Raw genomic sequence first — 22,199 nt, 5'->3', positions numbered from 1 at the left:
ACATCATTTCTTATGCTATTTCATGTGTCTAGTAAATGTATCTTGATTTAAGATTTTTTAGAGATTTGGACTGAAATCAGGACAAAACCACTAAGTTAGAAAAGCATTTTGGGCAGTGTGTGTGTGTGTGTGTATCAGTGTGAGAGTTTGTGAGTGTGTGCGTCTGCGAGTGTGTGCATCTGCAGAGTAGTGTAGAGAACATGTTCTGACATTCAAACAAATCCTGTTAAACTTTCTGATTTGAATTGTTCTTTATTTTTTTATAAATTATTTATCGTTCTGGCAGCTCAGGTGGCACTTTATTTTAAAAAAGAAAGTCTATTTTTGTCAGATGTAAAGCATAAATGTGTATGTTTTTTGTGTTAGTCAATTTTTATTTTATTATTATTATAACAGCTCAAGGAGCAACATGTTTGTGCACTTTCTAAAGATTTTGGTTCTGTTTTTGAATAAAGGGTTGGAAATGAATGCTTTTCTTGTTTTTTTTTATCCGATTCTACGATTAATTAAAAAATAATCGACAGATTAATCGATTATTAAAATAATCGTTAGTTACAGCCCTAATTTAAACCATCCTGGGTATTTAAAATTGTCCTGGGTATGGATCACAAGTTGTGTCCTGTCAGTCACCGCCATAGAGCAGTGTGTGTATCACACTGCTTCTGTGTAAACTTCTGTGTATCACATATGACAAATATTCACTTTCACTTAATTTTAAACGTGCAAACCCAAAGCACTGGGCATTTTGGCATTGGCTTATTTACTCGTTTGTTTCTAGATTTGCTTTGACAAATGTACATGTTTTTGTGTGGACATTTGAATCCCTTTTGTCGCAACAGATTGGAAAATCGTAATTATGTATGGACAAAAGCCCTACTTTTTAATTGTTACTTTAATTGTTGTTTTAATTGTTATTTTTATCATTTATCTCGGTGGTATAGCCTAGTGGGTAACACACTCGCCTGTGAACCAGAAGACCCAGGTTCAAATCCCACTTACTACCATTGTGTCCCAGAGCAAGACACTTAACCCTGAGTGTCTCCAGGGGGGACTGTCCCTGTAACTACTGATTGTAAGTCGCTCTGGATAAGGGCGTCTGATAAATGCTCTAAATGTAAATTAATCTTACGTAAAACAGTCTAATCTGCTTTAAAAAAAAAAACCTCGACCTCGGAGGAGATTTATTTGCGGCAAAGTCGTCCGTAATGATGATGTTTCCACGAGCAGAAAGTAAACGCGCGAGTTCGGTGACAGCCGCGGGCGTCGTCGCCGGTGTCGGGAGAAGGGTCGCGGACCGTCGCGATTCGCGGTGGAAGCGTCGCAGGAAGGTTTTTTTTTTTTTTTTGGGGGGGGGTTTCTCACCCGGACCCCCAGCCAGCAGCGCCAGCAGCACCAGCACCGACAGCCACACGCACATGTGTGCAGGGGCAGGGTGGCCCTTTAAGAAACTCCATGTTTTTCCACACATGTGATCGGACCGAGAGAAGGAGATGATGCTGTTATGTAAAATGCGCTCTTAACTACGGCGCCTGGAGCTCCGGGAGGGGCGTTTTGGAGGAAGAGAGAAGAAGAAAAAAACGTCAACAGCGACTCGGATCCGAGCGACATTAACGCGTCGCCGGTCGCCGGTGGGGGCTCATCGTCGTCGTCGTCGTCGTCGACCGCCGTCAAGCCGACGTGCGCAGTCCGGAAAGGCTCCCGCGGTGTCGCCCGGCTCCCGGCTCCGATCCCGCGGCTCCCCGCCGACGGGCGTCCGGAGGACCGATTTGCGCAGCTCGACCGCAGCCGACGGGGCATCACCGCCCGAGGAGCGGGGGACGTCGGCGGGGTCCCCGACGTCGACGTCTCGCTGAAGACCAGGTCGGAGCTGCCGGATTAAAAAAATAAAAGACTTTTTTTTTTTCTCTCTCTCTTTTTAACTTCATGGCGAGGAGTCGCGCTTCTGTTTCCGACCCATGAGGCGACGCGCAGGTCCGCACGGCGCCACGCAGGACGCGGAGCCCCACGGGTGAGTAGCTCCGCCGGCCGTGGTGTCGCCGCGGGGCGGGGAGCGGTACCGGGTCCGGCTGCTTGTTGCTTGTCGCTGTTTTAGCGACACGTCGTGAATGTGTAGCTTGTTAGCCTGGCTGACGTCGCCGAGGAAGGAGTTGTGCGCGTCAGAAAAGTTCCAGTCGGCGTCGTAATTGTCACTTCTTTCCTCTTTTTTTTATCCCGGCGTGGCGACATTTGACGCCGGGGAGCGCGACGAAGCGAGAGACCGGGAAAATTCGGGACAGAACCGCGGGACTCTTCGCAGGTGCACGAAGTGGCGACCGCGACAATGACGTCACCGGCCAGGCCGCTCGGGCAGCGGTGGCACATGTCGGGTGGACGGGACGCGCGCGCTGATTGTCCGACAGTGTCACTATTTCAGGTCGTCTATTAATTTGTGTTCGGGTGGATTTTCCGGGCGACCCTATTCCTGGCGTGAAATGAATGAACACACGTAATCCGTCTGATCTGGGTGTAAAATACATTTTACATTTACAGCATTTACCAGACGCCCTTATCAAGAGCGACTTACAATCAGTAGTTACAGGGACAGTCCCCCCCCGGAGACACTCAGGGTTAAGTGTAGTACACGATGGTAGTAAGTGGGATTTGAACCTGGGTCTTCTGGTTCATAGACGAGTGTGTTACCCACGTACAGCCCCCTCAGGCTTATAAATGTGTCATTAGTGCTTTAGACCTTTTAATTCTTCCGGTAATTATTATGAAGCTGTTCGTGTAAAATGTGGGTTCGATCAGAGACCCTCCAGAAGTGCACCGGGGATGTTGCTGGGAGGAGAAATCATTGTTACTAGACCACCACGCATCATTGTGTAAATGAAGCGCTGTATGATGCACACCTCCTGCACACGGTTTTCTGTCACGTGACACGGGTTTGAGTAGAAAAAGACGCAAGTAAGAATAATGAATGCAGTCGAACCCGCGTCTGCTGATGTTGCGAGATTTACATTTGCAGCATTTATCAGACGCCCTTATCCAGAGCGACTTACAATCAGTAGTTACAGGGACAGTCCCCCCCTGGAGACACTCAGGGTTAAGTGTCTTGCTCAGGGACACGATGGTAGTAAGTGGGATTTGAACCTGGGTCTTCTGGTCCATAGGCGAGTGTGTTACCCACTAAGCTACTACCACCCCTACCAAGATGCTGTAGTATTTGTGAATTTGGCCAGTTCTGTCTCTCCTTCAATCAGTGCAACTGTTTTCAGCTCCACTACGATCTTCATTATTCATCACGAACGCGTCTTTTAAAGCGCGTGCAGACAGTCCATCATTGACGCGGAGTTTTGCAGCCTCCATCTGATCACGTCGTACAAAAAATTTACAGTTTTGTGTAAAGTTTTCTAACAAAAAACTAGGGACAGATGTTCGTGCCGAGCATCCGTCTAACGCTGCGTGTGAGGATGTTACTTCAAAAAGAAACAACCCGAGACACCTTACACCCTCCTTCCTGGACGAAGGAAGCGCTGTCACCCACCCAAATGTGGACCTTGCCGCTCCACGTTGAGTGTTTTATTCCACACTCCACAGTTGTGGGGCTTCAGCGGGGCGGCGTGTCTGAAATGAAATGTCACTGTGGCAAACAGTACAGCGCTGTCCCTCGTTCAACCGCAAAAAAGGATGAGCGTCGAACAGACAATGTTAAGAAACTAAAGAAAACCGCGTAATTACGGAAACCATACAGCAGTGAGGTAAGACGTAAAGAAAACCTTGTCCTGGACAGCTGCAAAATGCAGAATATTAGAAAGTTTATATTCCGGACAAGGATTTGGATCCTCATATAATATATATATACACACACACACACACACACACACACAGTACAGGCCAAAATTTGGACGCATCTTCTCATTTAATGAGTTTTCTTTATTTTCATGAACATTTACATTGGTGGATTCTCATTGAAGGCATCAAAACTATGAATGAACACGTGAAATAAGTGAAAACATGTTTTATATTCTAGTTTCTTTGCTCTGATTACTGCTTTACACACTCTTGGCATTCTCTCGATGAGCTTCAAGAGGTCGTCACCTGAAATGGTTCTCCAACAGTCTTGAAGGAGTTCCCAGAGGTGTTTAGCACTTGTTGGGGTCCAGCTCACCCCAAACCGTCCGGTGACTGTGGAGGTCAGTCTCCACTTTTTGTACAGAACTCCATATATATATATATAAAGTACAATTTCATATTTAATTGGGAGCTCGCTAAATGCGTTTAAATTGGATTGAGTCGGGAATGCGACCACCATCACCACCGGTGGCCCACGCGTGTGGGGAATGTCGGACGTTCCTGGCGGATCGCTTCAAGGAGGCGCCACACGCCGATTCCACGACGATGTTGTGCAGATCTTTCCGTCACGTCACGGCGCGACGCGTGCATGGTAATGGCTTTTTAATCGCTGGGTAAACAAGCGGTTTGTCGCCTCCGTGCGAAAAGCAAGACACCGAACACCCGTCACCGGCGTAATTACCGGTGAATGCGTGCGCGGTTTCGCCCAGCAGCCTGGTGCTCATTGGGCGGCGGCGCGGCGGCCTCCAGTATGAAAAGCGCCAATTGGCTCGGGTCGCAGCCGACTCAGGAAGCGGCCCGTGGTCCCGTGGAATCGAGCGGCGGCCTTTAGGAGCATCTCGTCGCCGTAGACGTCCACGGCGGGGTTCGCCAATTAACCAACAAACCCACAACAGAGGTCGGGAACTGCGTTGTGGCACGTGACAGGTTTTTTTGTTTTGGCGTCCCTCTAAATCTGGCAACACGCATCGAGACTGAGGAACCGCTGGAGACCAGATCTGGCAACCTCACTCCTGCTTCCATCCGCCGCCTTAATCAGCCAGTTTTTACAGTCGTGGGCGTGTTACGTACTTACATTTAAAACCAGACGCCAGGGGTGCGTTGATGTTGATATTTGGCGTTAAACTGTGACCTTATTTTGCCATAATTTTGGACTGGCCAGCAACTGTAAGGATTTATCAGCAACGTCCAGACCAATGAGGCTGGTTGTGGAGCTGTGCCGGGGTGGTGGAGTTCCACCGGTGGGCTTTCAGATACCAGAGCAAGCGCTGCTGCGTGCGGCTGAGATAATATTACACGTCACAGCGGCTGTGCTGGGAGGTTTCTGTCTCTTTTCGTGAGCCGGCGGCGACAGATCGCTCATCTCAGCCTGCAGCCGTGCGAATATGGAAATTTACATTTACATTTACAGCATTTATCAGACGCCCTTATCCAGAGCGACTTACAATCAGTAGTTACAGGGACAGTCCCCCCCTGGAGCAACTTGGAGTTAAGTGTCTTGCTCAGGGACACAATGGTTGTCAGTGGGATTCGAACCCGGGTCTTCTGGTTCACAGGCGAGTGTGTTACCCACTAGGCCACTACCACCCAAACACATTAAATAAGTTGTGGCCAGTACGGGGGTCGAACCCGCGACCTTGGCGTTATTAGCACCACGCTCTAACCAGCTGAGCTAACCGGCCTAATATATCCATAGTCATAAAAAAGGACGCTGGACGCTGTGGACGCTGCTTTGCATTCAGTTTATGAAATCAGTTTTGGATCAGTTTCGTCCTTCATAATTGTGTGTTTATTTCAGAAACTGTGAATCCCAGAAAAACAATTCAATTTTGTCACCTGTCGACATTGCAGTTGTGCACAAACTATTTCTAACAATTTCAGCCCTGAGAACCTCGGTTATGTTGTCTTGGATATGCAAGACGAAAGGTTTGGTCAAAAAAACGTTCTGGAGGGCATGACTCTTCAGAAAGCATTTAGGAATACTCTGAATTATCACTAACCACTGCCTCAAACTGTAATTAACTGGATTCTTGGGCACAATTTATAACATATATGTATATAAATATATATAGATATAGTGAAGATTTATGACAATCATAACCAAGTTATGATTATTGTTTTGTTATGGTTCCTTTTCCTTAACTTACCTTATTTATGAATTATAAACGCTGAAAACAACATAACATAACAAAACAACCATAATTCCAGCTCATTTTATTTTCCTTTAGTTGCTAAAAAGTGAGGCAAATTAAATGACCTTCATCATATGAGGATTCAGATCAAAAATTAAAATATGTAATGTTCAAAACATCTTTGATTCCCATGACTAATCACTGCCTATTTTTTTATGAATTGGATTCTTATCTATTGATTTAACACCATTGATAAAATATACGGATGTAGTGAAGTGTAAGGTTTCATTCCGCTGCAGATGAATAATTGACGCATAATTTTCCTCTCTGTTTCTGACAGGCTTTGTGAGAAAGCATGTGATGACCCACGCAAGGTACAAGGGTTCTCTCAGCCACAGTCGGTGTGAAGGGTGGGACCACATTGGTGGCTGGCTGCATGGTGACACCATGGGCGGAGGCTGGCCTGAGTACTTAATAAAAGAGAGAAGAGTTAAAAGGGGCGGGGCCAAGAAATCGGCAAAGCCGAAGAGTGTCCGAGGCGTGCATGACAGGAAGCTGTATCCGTTGAGGGGACGAGTCGGACCTGCGGACTCAGAAGCCCTCAGCTGCCATGTGCTGCTTACGCGGCTTGATGCGGACAACAACATGTGCGTAGCGGCCCAAAGACGCAGAGCGGCCAGAACGCAGCCCACCAAGCAGGTGACGGGCTGCAAGAGCTTGGGCAAAGCCGCCAAAAGCACCGCGAGAGCGGACCAGCCGCAAGCACCGGAGCCGCGCAAGCGCAGGCTCGCCTCGCTCAATGCCGAGGCTGTTAACAGTTTGCTGCTGGAGAAATCTGAAGCTCCCACAGCTGCCAAACTTGCCAGGAAGCACCAGCACGAAGCCGCCGCCGGTGGCGAGCTCACTCTCGCTAAAGAGCCCGCCCAGGCCCCGCCCAGCAGACCCGCTTTAGTGAACCGCGTCTCTTCCGCCCGGAAGCCCCAAACGTGCCAAAGTCACAGACATGTAAAGAAAGCAAAGTCGGACGAGGGGTTCAACTCTGGGGTTCTCCTGGACACGCCTACTCCCAGGCGTCTGGCCGGACTCAATGCCGCAGCGCTGCTGAAGCTCACGAGCTCCTCTGCTGCCGCCAAACAGCGAGCGAAGACCGACGGCAAGGGCGCAGGCACCGCGGCGAAAAGGGTTCCTCACGCGAAGCCGCGTGTCAAAGCGACAAAGCATCAGGGGCAGAAGGTGCTTCCGGCACGAGTGAGCTGTGCAACCTGCAAGAAGGCCACTCTCCGGTCCAGACTGGGTTGGGAGGGGTCCCTTGAGAGCCACCACTTGACCAAGCCAGGGTACCAGTCCCGCAGCGTGCTGGGATACCCCGGGATGCTCAAGAAGGTGAAAGAGGAGCAGGTGGACACAGAGCTGAGTCCCTGCTACTGTTGTCCGGCCGAAGGCTCGGTAGAGTACTGTCATAGACTGGGGTTGTTCCTTCGGCAGCAGGCCTATGCCGAAACTGAGGCAGGACCCGTGACCTCAGTCAAGCAGGAATGTATAGTTCCCTCGCCGTCACTAGGGCCACCAACCCTAGCGCTGAGCACCCACCCTTGCCTATGCACTGACCCTTGCTTCTCCAGCTACTATTACCATGTTGCCCACCCTGGGCCACCTTCAGGAGCCCTGGGTGCCCGATCCTTGACCTACCCAGCTGCCTCTCTTTGCCCTGGAGCCGTCTCCAGCTCCAAGCTGTTGGCCCCGTCCATTTCGCACACCTCAGGGATCCCTCACCCGACCTTCTGCAGCTCGGTCAGGTCTCCTTGCTACGGCGAGGCCTGCAGGGTCTCCACCTACGCCTACAGATCCATGCAGCCAGTAGCCGGAAAGGGCTGCTCGTACACCACTGGCTGCTCCAGCTGTGGCCAGGAGATCAAAACAGGTAACAAAGATGTCTGCCTGACTTTTTACAGTGTGTTCACTTGACTTGGGTCTAATGTTGTAAAAAAAAAAAAATAATTGATTCTCAGATATTATTCAACACTAAAATGTATTATTGAGTTCGATATCAATAAGTGCTGGTATTGATGCTTCAATTCCAGTTTTGCATCTGCTGGTTCATGGAAATCACCAGCAGATTACAGGTGTGAACCTTCACTGGTCTCACGATTCCATTTGAATACGATTATCAGTGCCTCAATATCGATGCATCACGATGGATCCTATAAATTTTCTACATTGTCACATGATTTTTATAAATACAAGAGTTAAGGTCTCTTACCTTTTATTTGCTACAATGAGCAGAAAGACTGTCGGCGTTCAGTCCGCTCTCATCTTGTAACAGTCGTATATACTGGTAGTTTTCCTTTAAATGCACGCATCACTATGCTGTGGGCGGAGTTAGGCGTCTGCCCCGGTCCTGATGCAGATCGACTCTCCACCAAGCAGAGGAAACGAGCTCCTGTGGTCCCTTTATTATTTCATTTTGAGTGGTTACCGACATTTGCCCGAGCGTGGCGGAACTGGGGTGCTGTAAGCATAATAAATAGAGAGCGTGATGGAAACCCCAGCAGCGGCGTGAGATTCTCTTTCTTCCCGATGGGACTCCTTTCTCTGCATGCTTCACCAGAGTTTCCTCCACAACACATCGACCCAAACCCGTTACAACCTGAAGCCACAAACTGCAGAAAAACGCCTGGTTCAGACGTCCGTGGCATCAGGCAGCCACAGTCACAACCAGCACTACTTTTTAACAAGAATCAATGCAATGCCTCGATTATATGATTAATTGTAACATCCCTACAGCAGACTACAACAGTTTTCAACAGGTATTGCAGTGAGCAGCCCCTCCCACCACAAATTTTTCACAAAGTGTGCTGCTTCCGTTTTTATTATATTGCATATACTCCAGAATGTTACGGAGAGTGATCAGATGAACTAAAAAACTCATTTCCACCGCATTCAGCCATGCCACAAAAGGACCTGCTGAGACCATTTCAGTGATCTTCTCATTAACACGAGTGAGAGTGTTGAGGAGCACAAGGCTGGAGATCATTCTCTCATGCTGATTGAGTTAGAATAGCAGACTGGATGCTAAAAGGAGGGTGATGTTTGAAATGATTGTTCATCCTCTGTTAACCATGGTTACCTGCAAGGAAACACGTGCAGTCATCATTGTGTTGCATTTTACAGCATTTACCAGATGCCCTTATCCAGAGCGACTTACAATCAGTAGTTACAGGGACAGTCCCCCCCTGGAGACGCTCGGGGTTAAGTGTCTTGCTCAGGGACACAATGGTAGTAAGTAGGATTCAAACCTGGGTCTTCTGGTTCACAGGCAAGTGTGTTACCCACTAAGCTAATACCACCCTACTAAGATTGCACCTCAATCACCCATTTATCAGACCATCAAAACTTCAAGGAAAGAGGTTCAAGTGTTGTGAAGAAGGCTTCAGGGTGCCCAAGAAGGAGGCCCAGGGCCGTCTCCTAAAGGTGATTCAGCTGCGGGATCGGGGTGCCACCAGTGCAGAGCTGGCTCAGGAATGGCAGCAGGCAGGTGTGAAGGCATCTGAACACACAGTGAGGCGAAGACTTTTGGACGATGGCCTGGTGCCAAGAAGGGCAGCAAAGAAGCCACTTCTCTCCAAGAAAAACATCAAGGACACACTGATATTCTGCTAAAAGTACAGGGATTGGACTGCTGAGGACTGGGGTACAGTTTTTTTTTTTTTGATGATTGTGCCCCTTTCCACATGTTTGGGGCATCTGGAAAAATGATTGTCTGGAGAATAAAAGGTGAGCGCCACCATCGGTCCTGTCTCGTGCCAACAGTTAAGCATCCTGAGACCAAATACTGCAAATATTGACTCTTTGCATAAACCTGATGTAATTAAACTTTAATACACCAGAGAAACCACTGACAAAAAGATCTAAAAACACTGAAGCAGCAAACTTTGTGAAAACCAGTATTTCTGTCACTCAAAACTTTTGGCCATGACTGTAATTGCACAGCGCACATATATTTTCACTTCTGTGGCATGCGAAGCTCAAAAACATTAAAATACATTTCTTTCGTTTTTTTATATCTATTTATCAATTCATTTATTCTTTTCTTCATGTATTATTTTAAAAAATGATGAAAAAGTTCCTGTGTTTTTTTTGTTCGTTTTTTTTTTCCCCTCCACCTGTAGTATTAAAATAGTATAGACTATCAAGTACCATCCTTGGTGTTGGTATCGAGTTTGAAACTTCAGCGTTGTGACGTGCCACCTTTGTTCTCGTTTCAGAAGGCTACTCTTCACCACAGGGCCAGCATAGTCCTTCGCTTTTGGTTCCGCCGGCAGTGTCCCTAGCAGTGAGCCCTTCCACGCCTTCTGTGCCCCGTCTTTTGACGAGCCTGGCGGACAGAAGGCGGAATGAAGTGAAGCTTGGGGTGGGCCGAGTGTGCCCTCAAGGTAGCAGGTCCTCAAACAGGTCCCTTCCTATTGGGGGAACAAGGCTCTTAGTGAAGCAGCCTGCTCCCAGTCCTGCAAGTGCCAAGCAGAAGAAGGTCAGTCGGCGGCGTGCCACGAACGGCTGGCGGCCGGTCGGAGTGCCGACAGAGAAGGAGGTCTTTGTTGTGGTATGCATTGTTTTGTGGCATGTTTGAGAATTTTTATTTTTTATTTTTTTGTCCTAACTGACAATTATCCCTACTATTGCATTTTAGGGCGAGGAGGAAACCGTGATTAGACGTTGTTTTGAAGGCGTGGAACGTGATGGTGAGGTAATCCATGTTAGAGACACTGTACTGCTTCGCTCTGGGCCCAGGAAAAAATCCCTGCCGTATGTGGCCAAGATTTCAGCGCTGTGGGAAGACCCCAAAACCGGTGAGAATCTTAAATGTGTTACCTTTCCCACGTGTCTAGGCAGTTTCAGCCACTGGGACTGTAATATTAGATTCCACTCCCTGCTCGGGTGTTCCCGGTTCTTTCCTTGCGGTTAAGGTGAGTTACGCTCTCGGCTGCAGCTCGTCCAAAGCGCCACTGCTTGCTTCATCTCTGGTACTCAGAAATGTGAGCCTATCAGCCCAGTTTTGGCCTCGCTCCCCTGACTTTCTGTAGAATACAGAAAAAAAAGTTTTTAAATCCTTAAATGGTGTTGCACCACCCTACCTGGCTGAGCTGCTGGTCTCACACACACACCGTCACGTTCACTCCGTTCTTCAGAACAGAAATGGTTGGTGGTAGAGGTGTGAACCTTCACTGGTCTCACGATTTGATTACGATGATCAGTGGCTCGATATCGATGCATCACGATGGATCCCAGAAATTTTGGGATCCCATAAACACCTGGTTGAGACAAAAATAGAAAGCCGTTTTCAGATCGAATGCGCATGCGTTGTGCTCGTTGCGGGTCAAATATGTTTGGTTTTCTAAACTCCCATTAAGACGATAATGTTGTGTTGTGGATCTCTGGACACTCCGAGACTGTTAACATCAGCTTTTCCACCATTCCCGCTTCATGTGGATGTTTCAACGTGTCAGCACTAGCCAGCTTTGATTCTATTGGACGCGTGAAAATACGTCGCAGCGCGCATCCCAGTACTTCTATCAGGCAGCCAAAGTCACTACCAGCATCCACGTCTGCAATATTAATTTGAACACCCCTAGTAGGTAGTGCCAAAATCAAACTGGAAAACCAATGGTGGTCGTGCTTAAGCAGTTTTAGGATGCTTTTCCCTGCAGAAATTTGGCCGTCACCATCAAAGTTCCTCATCATAGGCTTGGTCTGTACATACAGTACAGGCCAAACGTTTGGACACACCTTCTCATTCAATGTGTTTTCTTTATTTTCATGGCCATTTACGTTGGTAGATTCTCACTGAAGGCATCAAAACTATGAATGAACACATGTGGAGTTATGTACTTAACAAAAAAAGGTGAAATAACTGAAAACATGTTTTATATTCTAGTTTCTTTGCTCTGATTACTGCTTTGCACACTCTTGGCATTCTCTCGATGAGCTTCAAGAGGTCGTCACCTGAAATGCTTTTCCAACAGTCTTGAAGGAGTTCCCAGAGGTGTTTAGCACTTGTTGGCCCCTTTGCCTTCCCTCTGCGGTCCAGCTCACCCCAAACCATCTTGATTGGGTTCAGGTCCGGTGACTGTGGAGGTCAGGTCTCCACTTTTTGTTGTACATAACTCCACATGTGTTCATTCATAGTTTTGATGCCTTTAGTGAGAATCTACCAATGTAAATGGTCATGAAAATAAAGAAAACACATTAAATAAGAAGGTGTGTCCAAACTTTTTGCCTGTCCTGTACATACGTGTAAACAACTTTACCTGCTAAAGATTGTTTCCCAGATTAGTTTCTTTAGTGCTGCTGTGATTCTCCATTGCTCAAATCAAACTTTCTCTCCACAGGGGAGCTTATGCTGAGCCTATTCTGGTACTACAGACCTGAACATACGCAGGGAGGCCGAGATGCCAGCATGCACTGTGAGGTAAGTGATGTAAATTATATTAACGTGTTTGTGTGCTTGGTCTGTGGCTCTTACCATGCAAATTTTTCAAATCTTTCAGAATGAGATATTTGCCTCTCGACATCAAGACCAAAACAGCGTGGCCTGCATTGAAGACAGATGTTATGTCCTACCACTAGCACAGTACTGTAGGTAAGGTTCGAGACCTGGAATCACAAATGGACATTCACATTGAGGGATTATATTCCAATGCTTATTACTGTTATATCTTTATTAGTACTAGTAGTTATAGTGGTAGTAAAAATTAAGGTAGATTAGTAATAATCTAGTATTTTAGGAAAATGTATATAAATTATGAGGTTTCTGCAAAGTGTAGTCTAAAAAGTTCTATTTTAATTAAATTGTAACATATGTCTTAATATACGGTCGTAGATTTTGTGCCTTGGTTAAGCGCCGTGCGGAGGGCGTACCTGACAGCACCTCCGTGGTGCCTTGCCCGACTGACGGCACAGTCCCCCCGCACCGCTGTGTGCCAGAAGACGTTGACCCAGACCTTGTGTATCTCTGTCGCCATGTCTATGACTTCCGCTATGGACGCATCCTCAAGAACCTGCAGTAGAGACTTTGGCGTGCAGAAGACCGGCTTTCTGAGAATTTGGGATGCCAACAGAGCATTTAAAAAAAAAAAAAAACACACAGGGAGGTGCAGTCACCATGTTTTGGTCTATTTAGAATACCTGATACCAGCCATTATCAACATTGCGTGTCTACAGGACTCTGACATGGTCATCTCAAGTTTTTTTTGTGTGTGTCAGAAAAACACAACTCGAAAGAGGTAAAGGGACCACAGGCTAGTGTATTTTACTGTGCATCTAGTGCATTTTTGTGTGTACAAAGTGTCTAGGTGAATATACCAACTTAAGGATCTGACCTGTATGTAAATTTGAGAATCATTATGAGGGCGAAGTAGAAATATACTAGCTTTCACACTAAATGCTTAAAAGAACCTAAACCTGTTATTTGCATTAAAAAACTGGTCAGATACATCAACCCCTAGTCCAGTGAGGGACTGAGAAGAATTGAACGAAGGTGCTTAAACTCAATTTAAGCATCTCACAAACACACGCCCCACTTTGTCTTTACTTGCCTTACTAAATGCAGGTAGTGCTGTAGGCAGCTAGCCCCCATTCTTCCGCAGAATAGAAGACGCCAAAGGACGACCAGTACCAGACCACAGCTGCTGCAAACTTAGCCTTCCCTCCAACAAATGAACCCAAGTTTGGGATGCAGAGCATTTAAAGTGCTTTTTTTTTTTTGTGTGTGGGTAATTTTTGTGAAATAGAGATACATACAGCCATGGGTGCTGCTGAATTCATAAAATGAGACAAGTGGACTAGAATTACTACAGTTCTGAAATAATGGCCCAAATGAAGATGCTTGTACATAATTGTGGTGAAATATGCAATTTTACCTATAATTTTATTCCATGATGTTAAATTATTTGATCAAATTGTAAATATATAACTTTTAGATCATTTTTATGTATTTATTCTTTTTTTGTTGTTATTGAGTGAAGTTTATGATAAAATGTAAAGAGTTTCTGTCTTTACTGCTTGGATTTGAAGTTGGATAGCTGGGACATAGCTGGGAGTTCCTCTGTCTTATCAAAAGCTCAAATAGCCAAAGACTTGCAATTGCATCTGAAGCATACAGGTCTGGCTGCCGCATTCCACCCTTTAATTGTATTAATCCATTCCGTAGGCCACTGAAAGAGCTCTGGCTTATTAGCCATGTGTATTGAAGATGCACAGCTCCAGCATTCAGCACAAAAGTCATTCCATATACAATAAATCGAAAATGGAAGTAGCTTGAGAAAGCCATCAAAATGTCTGAAGTTTTAAACACACCAATGCATTTTGCCCCCTCTTGCATACATTAAGGTGACTGAAATTTGATAGGATGTTCTAACATGATAACTATGCGACACTTTGCTTTCCTCCATTCTAATTACATATTAAAGATTTTGCCATTTGATGGCTACATTTTTAAGGGTTTTTACAGGTTTTTTTTATATTAAGACTGTTTTTATGTCCTTTGGCACATCTAAATACACGGAAGCCATCTCAGTCTGTAGTGCACTAGAATTTCATTCACTTTGGAGTTTAAATTATCAATGCTTTGGAGCACATATCCTTAAACAATTAAGAATCTGTTTTTTTTTTTTTTTATTATTTCTCCTCTACAGTGAAAAGCGTATTTTATGTGTGTTTTATTTTGTTTGAAAATGCAGTATATTTTTTGAAGGTGTATTTTTGGTACAGAACAAAAATATGTCTATTTAAATTTGAGAATTTCAGAGATCAATTAAAAAATATATATAAATAAAAAATAAACATTTGACCAAAAAAAATTTTTTTTTATTATTTGCTCAGCTTAAGGGTCAGACCAAAAGGTGTGGAGAAAATTTTGAGCCATCAGTAATATTTCTCATGTGGTGTACATGGAATGAGCATCCAGCACTGCTTAGGAAAACCCAAACCACTTTTCAGCCATTACACAGTGCATCTGCACTGCTTAAAGGTACAATATGTAGGATTTGCTCTTTTTAACAGCAATTCAAATCATTACATGACAGTATTTGCAACCCTATTTTTAAAATGCAGAAAAATGTAGTCCTTCATATTATACCTAAATACATAAGAAAACCTCTAATTTGATTTCTAATGTTATTTAACACAGTTTGTATTTTTCATATTGCTTCAAATAAGTGGTTTGAAGTTACATCATATTGAGGTTAATGGAAGTGACTTGTTTGTTTGTTTATTTATTTATTTATTAACTTTAACTTTTTTTTTAATTAAGTTATGAGGACTTGATTGTGTTCTACTTCAAAAATATGACTTGCAGTTGAGTACCAAGACTGGGCAAAGACCAAAGCACTTAAACTACAGAGCCTGTGATGTTGAGTCTTAACCATGGAGGGACACCTGGTGAATGTGGGTGGGTGTTTATTCTGACTGCATTTCCCAGGTTTTAAACTTACATCTGTACCCCATTTTGCTAATTAAAGTAACAGATTGTGTTTGAGATTCCAAGACACGTTTGGCTTCCCCATGTTTACATGGCTTACGTCCTGCCCCAGCATGGGTGAGACTCTCCATATCTGGGCATTTGGTTTCTTTTGGGTCGCTGTTACATGGCGTTGGGCGCCCCCGATTGTTGATCATCTCCGTGCCTCATCACTGTTCTTATTTCTTATTAATCAGTACTGTAGTTTTTATATATATCTAAACTTGTTGTATCTTTATTAATTGCTCAGTCAAGCATGAATGGCCTCTTCCAAACTATTCCCCGCACCCTGTGTGGCCTAAGAGCAGCCCCATACATATATGTATGCACACTGGCCACTAGATGGAGCCACCTGGTCTAATGCTTGACAGATCCGGCCTCTAAAAGCTTGAATCCCGGGCTGCAGTGACGCTAGCCAGCAACTGTTCGGACCACCACGCTCTCCGAATGCCCTTAAACAGCATCATGTTGAGCATATTCACCTGGGGATAACTAATATTCATGTTATTTACTGTCTGATAATAGTTTGGGAGCTTCAGGGTACACATAATTTGGGGACCGGAAAATGGCAAAGAAGGGCCACCATTTGGGGGACAGGAATTGTGTAAAACCTGACTAACGTTCAGTTAACGTTCGTTTTCTGTTGTACATTAGGCTTAATGTGGGCATATACAGTATATATTTTGATATATTTAAGAATGGGATTATTCAAATGTTATTTTTTTGGGTAGAGATATGTTTTTAATAGACACGTGTCGCTTTGTCATGCACTCTTTTTTTAATGAAGCAACGAATCCCTGCTGATGATGATGTTGTTTGAATGAAAATATATTTGTAAAGTTGAAGTCTTTTTGTGAAATCCTAGTTGACTTTGTTCCCTTTACTGGTGGCTGCCTGTTTTTTTAAGCTTTTGGCATTTAAGGGAATAAAATCAATACTTTAAAATCCTTCATGTCTTATGGAATTATTACATTCATTACATCACATACATTGAAATGGTAAATATAAAAAAGGGATGTAAGAATTTTAGATAAATAAACGATCAAACGAAGCGGCGTTCTCTAGCCTCCAGCGCTCTGCTTCAGGAATAGACGCTATTCTTCCTCAGTTAGTGTTTTAATGATGATGAAGATGGGAACTTTAGTTCAGTTGGGATGGGAGTTAAGGAAGTGGAATCATAGATGTATCATTTATGTAACTGTGACATTACTTACTTATGCTTGTGTCCTTGTACTGTCAGAAAAGGTGCACACTCACTCATCAATTCTTATTGGTCTGCTACAACTCTTCAATCCATTAAAATTATGACACCTCTATTCATTTTGCACTGTAGAACAAAAACTCCATAACAATTGTAAGGTAAATAGCAAATAAGGTCATCAAATGTTTCACATTTGAGATTCTTTAGCGGTGTGATCCATCTTAATTTAGACAATGGTTCTGGTTTTCCAACGGTCCTGAAAAGTTGTCTGCTTTTCCTTCACTCGTGTTATGAGACATCTCATGAAGCTGCTTATGATGATAGCAATAGTGTGCAGAGTCATAAAGTCTACTTTGCTTTTTTCTGTTAAAGAAACACCTAAATATTCCTCATAGTGCTCAAAGCAGAAAGTAAATTGTGTGGTGGACACATACATGTATTGTAAATCAATTGTTCAATTGAATCCTGTCGGGTTTAATGGATGTTGACAGTATTGCTGATTTATCATTGGTTATACCTAGAGTCAGACGTATTGCTTGGATCTTTTTAGTACTCCTCGACTCATGGCCCTCATAATTCAAATTTTGATTATTTTCTCAGAGCCAGCAAGGCTGTGCTGATGATGCATTAGTAGACCTGTGTGCTTTGACTCTGCACTCACATTCCAACACTGAGTCTTTACCGGCTGGCAGCTCTTGCCTCTTGCTTACGAGACTCTGCCAGTGTCCGGCTCAGCTCGAGCCTCTGCTAATCTCTTTAAGAACATTAGGAGTCTGTGGTCTCTGTGCTGAGACCCTGTCAGTGTGCCCAGTGCTAATGGACGCTTCTAGATCCTCAGGTCGCAGAAGCCCTCGGTGCTGGTGAGGCCTTTAAAAGTGAACAGTTTCTTGCTTCTGCACAATCCTGTTAAATTGGAAGTTAACATCAACAAGTCTTCACATGCTGACGCATGTTATGTGGCTAAAGATTTAGATTTGTACCTCGAGCCAGTGTCTGCAGAATAGACAGAATGACGGCTTATCGAGGGAAGGCTTCATCCACGTACCCAGACTTGAGGTAATTACTGGCCAGCGCCTATTGGGCTGATAAATTACTCTGCTAATTAAGTTTTTCCTTCTAATCCAGATGGGGGTCATTAATCCGCAGACTTGTCCTACCAGACAGCTGCTGCTTTTCATGGCTGTGTGTGTGTGTGTGTGTGTGTGTGTGTGCGCAGACCTGTTGATGCCTGGATAAGTGTCGAGCGGCATGTCGTTACGATGCTACTAAAAGTGCCATTTAATTGGTCAACTTATCGGAACATAAGTGGTCTCTCACAACCTGCCCAGGACAAGGTTGTGGACCTCCCTTCCCCGAAGTGCCTCAGCCGGGGAGTTGAGATGGCTTACCGAGGGCCCTTAATCTGGCCCGCTAATGACATCACCCTCCTGGAGATCTCCGAGTGTGTAAGTACGCGTGTGTGAGGAGCGTGAAGGTCATCCTGAAGGCAGGGAGGAGTGTCCACTTCTGTCTCGTAAACTCTCACACGTGCACGCGTACTGACGGCGATCGCGGACGGTTGTGGATGGAGCAGGACGTTGCTGTGGCCGAGGTGCATATGGAGGAGTTCGTGGAGGAGAACGCAGGGATGGCCGGAGTCCCACGCATCAGGGAGAACCTCCATGGCGACGTTCTTCTGGCCCCCGACTCAGACATAGGTCAGTGACACTCCAAGAGGACCTAACCAACAACCTGTAGGCAATTCCATTCTGAAGCTGTAATAGAACATGAGGTCAATTAGTGTTCAATACCTTTGCGGTTCAAAAAATGCACAATATGCAGCATTGTGCCATGTACTTTTTGTTTTGCCATTTAAATTAAACAGTTAATGCACAATTGCATATGCTGGATGTATATTTGCCACATAAATATAAATTTAACTTAGTTAAGGATTTGTCTAATTGCATATTTCTTTACGTTGCACAGTGAAACGCAGTCAACAAAACCTTATTAAAAAAAAAAACTGTTAAAAATGAAATTTTCTGCACACACACATTAAAGCAAAATAAGATCAGGAATCATGAAAACCTAAAAAAAAAAAAACAACACCATGAGTCTCAGCATAAGGACCGTGACATCCACTGTCATGCATGTGACTGGACTGGATTGTGTATATTTATGGTTCTAACAGGATCCACTGCAGCTAATTCCCTTTTACATCCTTGGGATTAAGTGCTTAGCAGATCTCTGTCTCTATGAGTTGTGTCAGAGGTCTGTTTTCAAAACTGTACAATAAGAGCTAAGAACATTGTTCATAAAGGAAGTGCTTTGCATTATTTAGTGTTACTATAGCATGTTCCATCTACAATAACTGCAGGAGAAATTGTTCAATTGAATTGCTTAACCATTGTCAAACTGGACTTTATTTAATATGAGAAATAACGTCATTCAGTCCAAAATTGAATTCGGAATAAATGTTAATAAACACATCCATGCCAGTGCGGTCAGGCGTGGCTTTTTCTTTGTTCTGCTTTTAAGATTAGTTAGAAGCACATTGAGTAATAAAAGTCCATTCCTTTGCGGCCTGTAGTACATACTATGACATGCTCCCACGTGAGGGTTAATCAGTACTGCGATGTTAGCTGGCAGAGAGCGGGTCAAGTGCGAACACTTGTGCACTATGCAGATGGGCGGAGCTCTGCTGCCAGCGGCATCGATGTGCTGGACCGGCTGACATACCTCGAGCAGCGCGTCCAGATGCAGGAGGACGAGCTCCAGCTGCTGAAAATGACACTGGCCAACGTCTTGAAGAGGCTCAACATCTCAGAGGAGCACCAGGCCGCCCTCAGCAGGAAACCTTCAGCCAGGGGTACGGTGTCAACACACCCGCATGTAGATCATAATCCTGCTCACACTCACCCGCCAACACATTCTTTCCAAATGTGTCAGCTATGTCCTAGTTGGTCACCTTTTCCTAAACGCTCGTCTGCTCACTATTCCATGCTCCTGGAATACAACATGATAGCACACTGCCACTACTTCTGGTTAGTAGCAAATTTTTCAGTAACAAAAGCCCATTCTTGTAACAGCTGCCAGACCAGTATCGCTTGCTCTGCCAGTGCGACCCACCACCACGTCCAGCACAGCCACTCTCAAAAAAAGCAACACACTGCCCTCTACCATGGGCAGCAGGAACTACAGCTCGTCGCCATCTAGCAAGAGGTACGTCCAGAATGAATGTGTCAGTCACTTTATTGAGCGTTTGACAGGTTCTTACCTAATTACACTATACGACTCCTCAATAAGTACCGCAAGAAGCCCAGTTTCAAGTGTCAAGGACAGTCCTGGGTCCTCTGGGAGCACGAGCCGATCTCGGACCGCCGCTGCCTCCACCACATCCACCTGTAGGAGACTGCCAGAAAAGTAATCCTGCACTACAAACTGTAAACACTGCCTTCGTTCAGTGAAATATATTAACTTATTTTAATTACTCTAAAGTTCACAAACCTTTGGACCACATTACAGTCATGCAACTTCTAATCAATTATTTGACCGCACTCTAGAAAACCAAAGGAGACTGGGGCCACTTTAGCAGGTAAGGAAAAGTGTGTGATGAATGTTTTTTTGCCAGATTAAGGACAGTTTGTCCATAATCAAACCAAGCTCCTACAGTGGGAAGTGGTGGCCTAGCGGTTAAGGAAGCAGCCCCGTAATCAGAAGGTTGCCGGTTTGGATCCCGATCCGCTGAGGTGCCACTGAGCAAAGCACCGTCCCCACACACTGCTCCCCGGGCGCCTGTCATGGCTGCCCACTGCTCACCAAGGGTGATGGGTTAAATGCAGAGGACAAATTTCACTGTGTGCACCGTGTGCTGTGTTACAGTGTTTTTTGTTTTGTTTTTACATTACAAATGTGTATTTCTGAGAGAAACATTCTATACAGATCTTAAACATTCAGTTACATTTATGTTATATGATCGCTAAATTGTTTCTATTACAAATTAATATCATTTGTTTCTGTTGAAGGAACCAGACGAGTGACTCACTGCAAAGGTAGGCCTCACACCATCCTCCATCACATTAATTCATTGCTGTAGGCTTCATGATTTTACCAAACGTTCTTACAGTTAAAAAACAAAACAATTACATCCAGGAAGGAAAGAAAATTGTTGCGATGTTCAGTGTGTGGAAATGCTGTCTCACAATGTACTTTTTCACAATGTACTTTTCTGTTATCCCATCAACCTCCCTGCCGCTCCCTCCCCAAACCCCAAACCCCACTTCAACACTTCACTTAGTGACTATGCAGATCTTTCTGAGCCCCCAGTCAAAAAGGACTGGATCTTCTGAGCTTGAAGTGTCTACACCGGTTGTGATCACTGAAGCAGACCACACGTCACCACCCCCAACCAAACCCATGAGTCTGTCTGACAGGAGCAGGCCCATCGTCCACAAAATCTCCACCTTCGCACTTCCTCTGCAGAAGATCCCCCGTCAAAACTCGTATGCATCCTTAGTCACACCAAGTTACAAGAGTCCTATCAAATCACCTAGTCAGTACTTTCAGATCTGTTACTAATGAGCTGGTAAAGGGAGCTGCATTGTTCCTACTGAATTACTACATGAAGTAGTTCATCAGCCCTTCTAAAAGTCCAACCAAACCTGGAAAACAAAGCTAGCTGTAGTCAATCGCATCCCAGAGTAGTGCAACTGGTTTGAGTGATTTGGTCATTTGGTGTCTTGATGGTCGTTCATAATTGCTGATCCAACTGCAGACTTTCATACCAAACGTAAATAGGGTGAAAGTTTTACAAACGTACTGTTAACTAGCCTGTACGAACTAGCGATTTTTTTTTTGGTTTGTTAATGTCTTCTAGACTCTAGATGGACACAGAACAAATTAGGTCAACAAAAATGAATGTTGTTTTCAGTATTATGGCATGATCTTGTTTACTGCGTATTCCAGCTTAATCTGGTCACTGTGCAAAGTGTGGAACAGCATGGAGAACGTTCTTCAGGCTAATACTGGTTCTGGTGCCATTTACAGTAACTTGTGTCAGTGGCTGAGATGTTTCTTTCTGGGACTAGGCCTAGAGGTATATTATGGCATCCTTGCCACAGTTTCTTGTCCTTTACAATGCTTTTGTCTCTGTTTTATCATGGTTTTGTTTACTACCTGACTTATGAACATTTGCTCTGTCTTTGTTTGTCTACATATTTTTTATTAAAGGAATCATTTTGCTGTCTTATGCTCATCCTTTTACATTTGTTCTCTCACATTATACATTTTTTTGAAAAACCTCTACATTCTATTGTGTTGTTGAACCATTTTCATTATGGTTATAATGAATATACAAATGACATAACAAATGACATTTATAGGTGCATTTGGGTTCAGACTAGTTGGCCTGTTAAAGTACCCAAAGCATTATTGTCTTCCTTATGCTCACTGGTTAATGCAGCATTTAGACATATTGTTTTCACTTTTCCCTTAAATGTTATGCTGTCAGATAATTTAGCATCTAAATTCTCTCTCACACACA

At 44.5% G+C, this 22,199-nt stretch overlaps 2 protein-coding genes, 1 long non-coding RNA gene and 1 other non-coding gene across 6 annotated transcripts; 2 read left to right on the top strand and 2 right to left on the bottom strand.

The window, feature by feature from the left end:
• The first annotated feature begins 1,443 nt into the window (after nt 1–1,443).
• On the top strand, nt 1,444–16,426 carry LOC114763588 (bromo adjacent homology domain-containing 1 protein). 3 transcript variants are annotated; one of them, XM_028953353.1, is made up of 7 exons: nt 1,444–2,008; nt 6,304–7,884; nt 10,229–10,563; nt 10,651–10,810; nt 12,350–12,429; nt 12,509–12,600; nt 12,841–16,426. In XM_028953353.1, the coding sequence occupies exons 2-7, from the start codon at nt 6,324–6,326 to the stop codon at nt 13,025–13,027; spliced, it is 2,415 nt and encodes an 804-aa protein (XP_028809186.1). In that variant the 5' UTR covers nt 1,444–2,008; nt 6,304–6,323; the 3' UTR covers nt 13,028–16,426. The 3 variants fall into 3 exon arrangements, with proteins under 3 accessions (XP_028809186.1, XP_028809188.1, XP_028809187.1); XM_028953354.1 differs by lacking the exon at nt 1,444–2,008 and adding an exon at nt 4,646–4,729; XM_028953355.1 differs by lacking the exons at nt 12,350–12,429; nt 12,509–12,600; nt 12,841–16,426 and having other exon boundaries at nt 10,651–11,806.
• Nucleotides 5,440–5,513, bottom strand: trnai-aau (transfer RNA isoleucine (anticodon AAU)). The gene has a single exon. It is a non-coding gene; the product is annotated as a tRNA-Ile (tRNA).
• On the bottom strand, nt 9,911–12,611 carry LOC114763589 (uncharacterized). The gene is made up of 3 exons (XR_003742354.1): nt 12,484–12,611; nt 11,126–11,272; nt 9,911–11,038 (listed from the first exon to the last, which is right to left on the bottom strand). It is a non-coding gene; the product is annotated as an uncharacterized LOC114763589 (long non-coding RNA).
• A 1,080-nt stretch (nt 16,427–17,506) lies between the features above and the next one.
• LOC114803423 (A-agglutinin anchorage subunit) lies at nt 17,507–21,902 on the top strand. Its single transcript, XM_029002956.1, has 8 exons — nt 17,507–17,734; nt 17,804–18,375; nt 19,344–19,526; nt 19,747–19,879; nt 19,964–20,080; nt 20,221–20,252; nt 20,683–20,709; nt 20,955–21,902. Exons 2-8 carry the CDS (start codon nt 18,243–18,245, stop codon nt 21,233–21,235), a joined length of 906 nt encoding a protein of 301 aa, XP_028858789.1. The 5' UTR covers nt 17,507–17,734; nt 17,804–18,242; the 3' UTR covers nt 21,236–21,902.
• The last annotated feature ends 297 nt before the right edge of the window (nt 21,903–22,199 follow it).

Source organism: Denticeps clupeoides, chromosome 14 (assembly GCF_900700375.1).
Source record: "Denticeps clupeoides chromosome 14, fDenClu1.1, whole genome shotgun sequence".
Classification (NCBI taxonomy): Eukaryota; Metazoa; Chordata; class Actinopteri; order Clupeiformes; family Denticipitidae; genus Denticeps; species Denticeps clupeoides.
The sequence above is the reverse complement of the archived record's forward strand: the minus strand, read 5'-3'. Positions and strand labels throughout refer to the sequence as shown.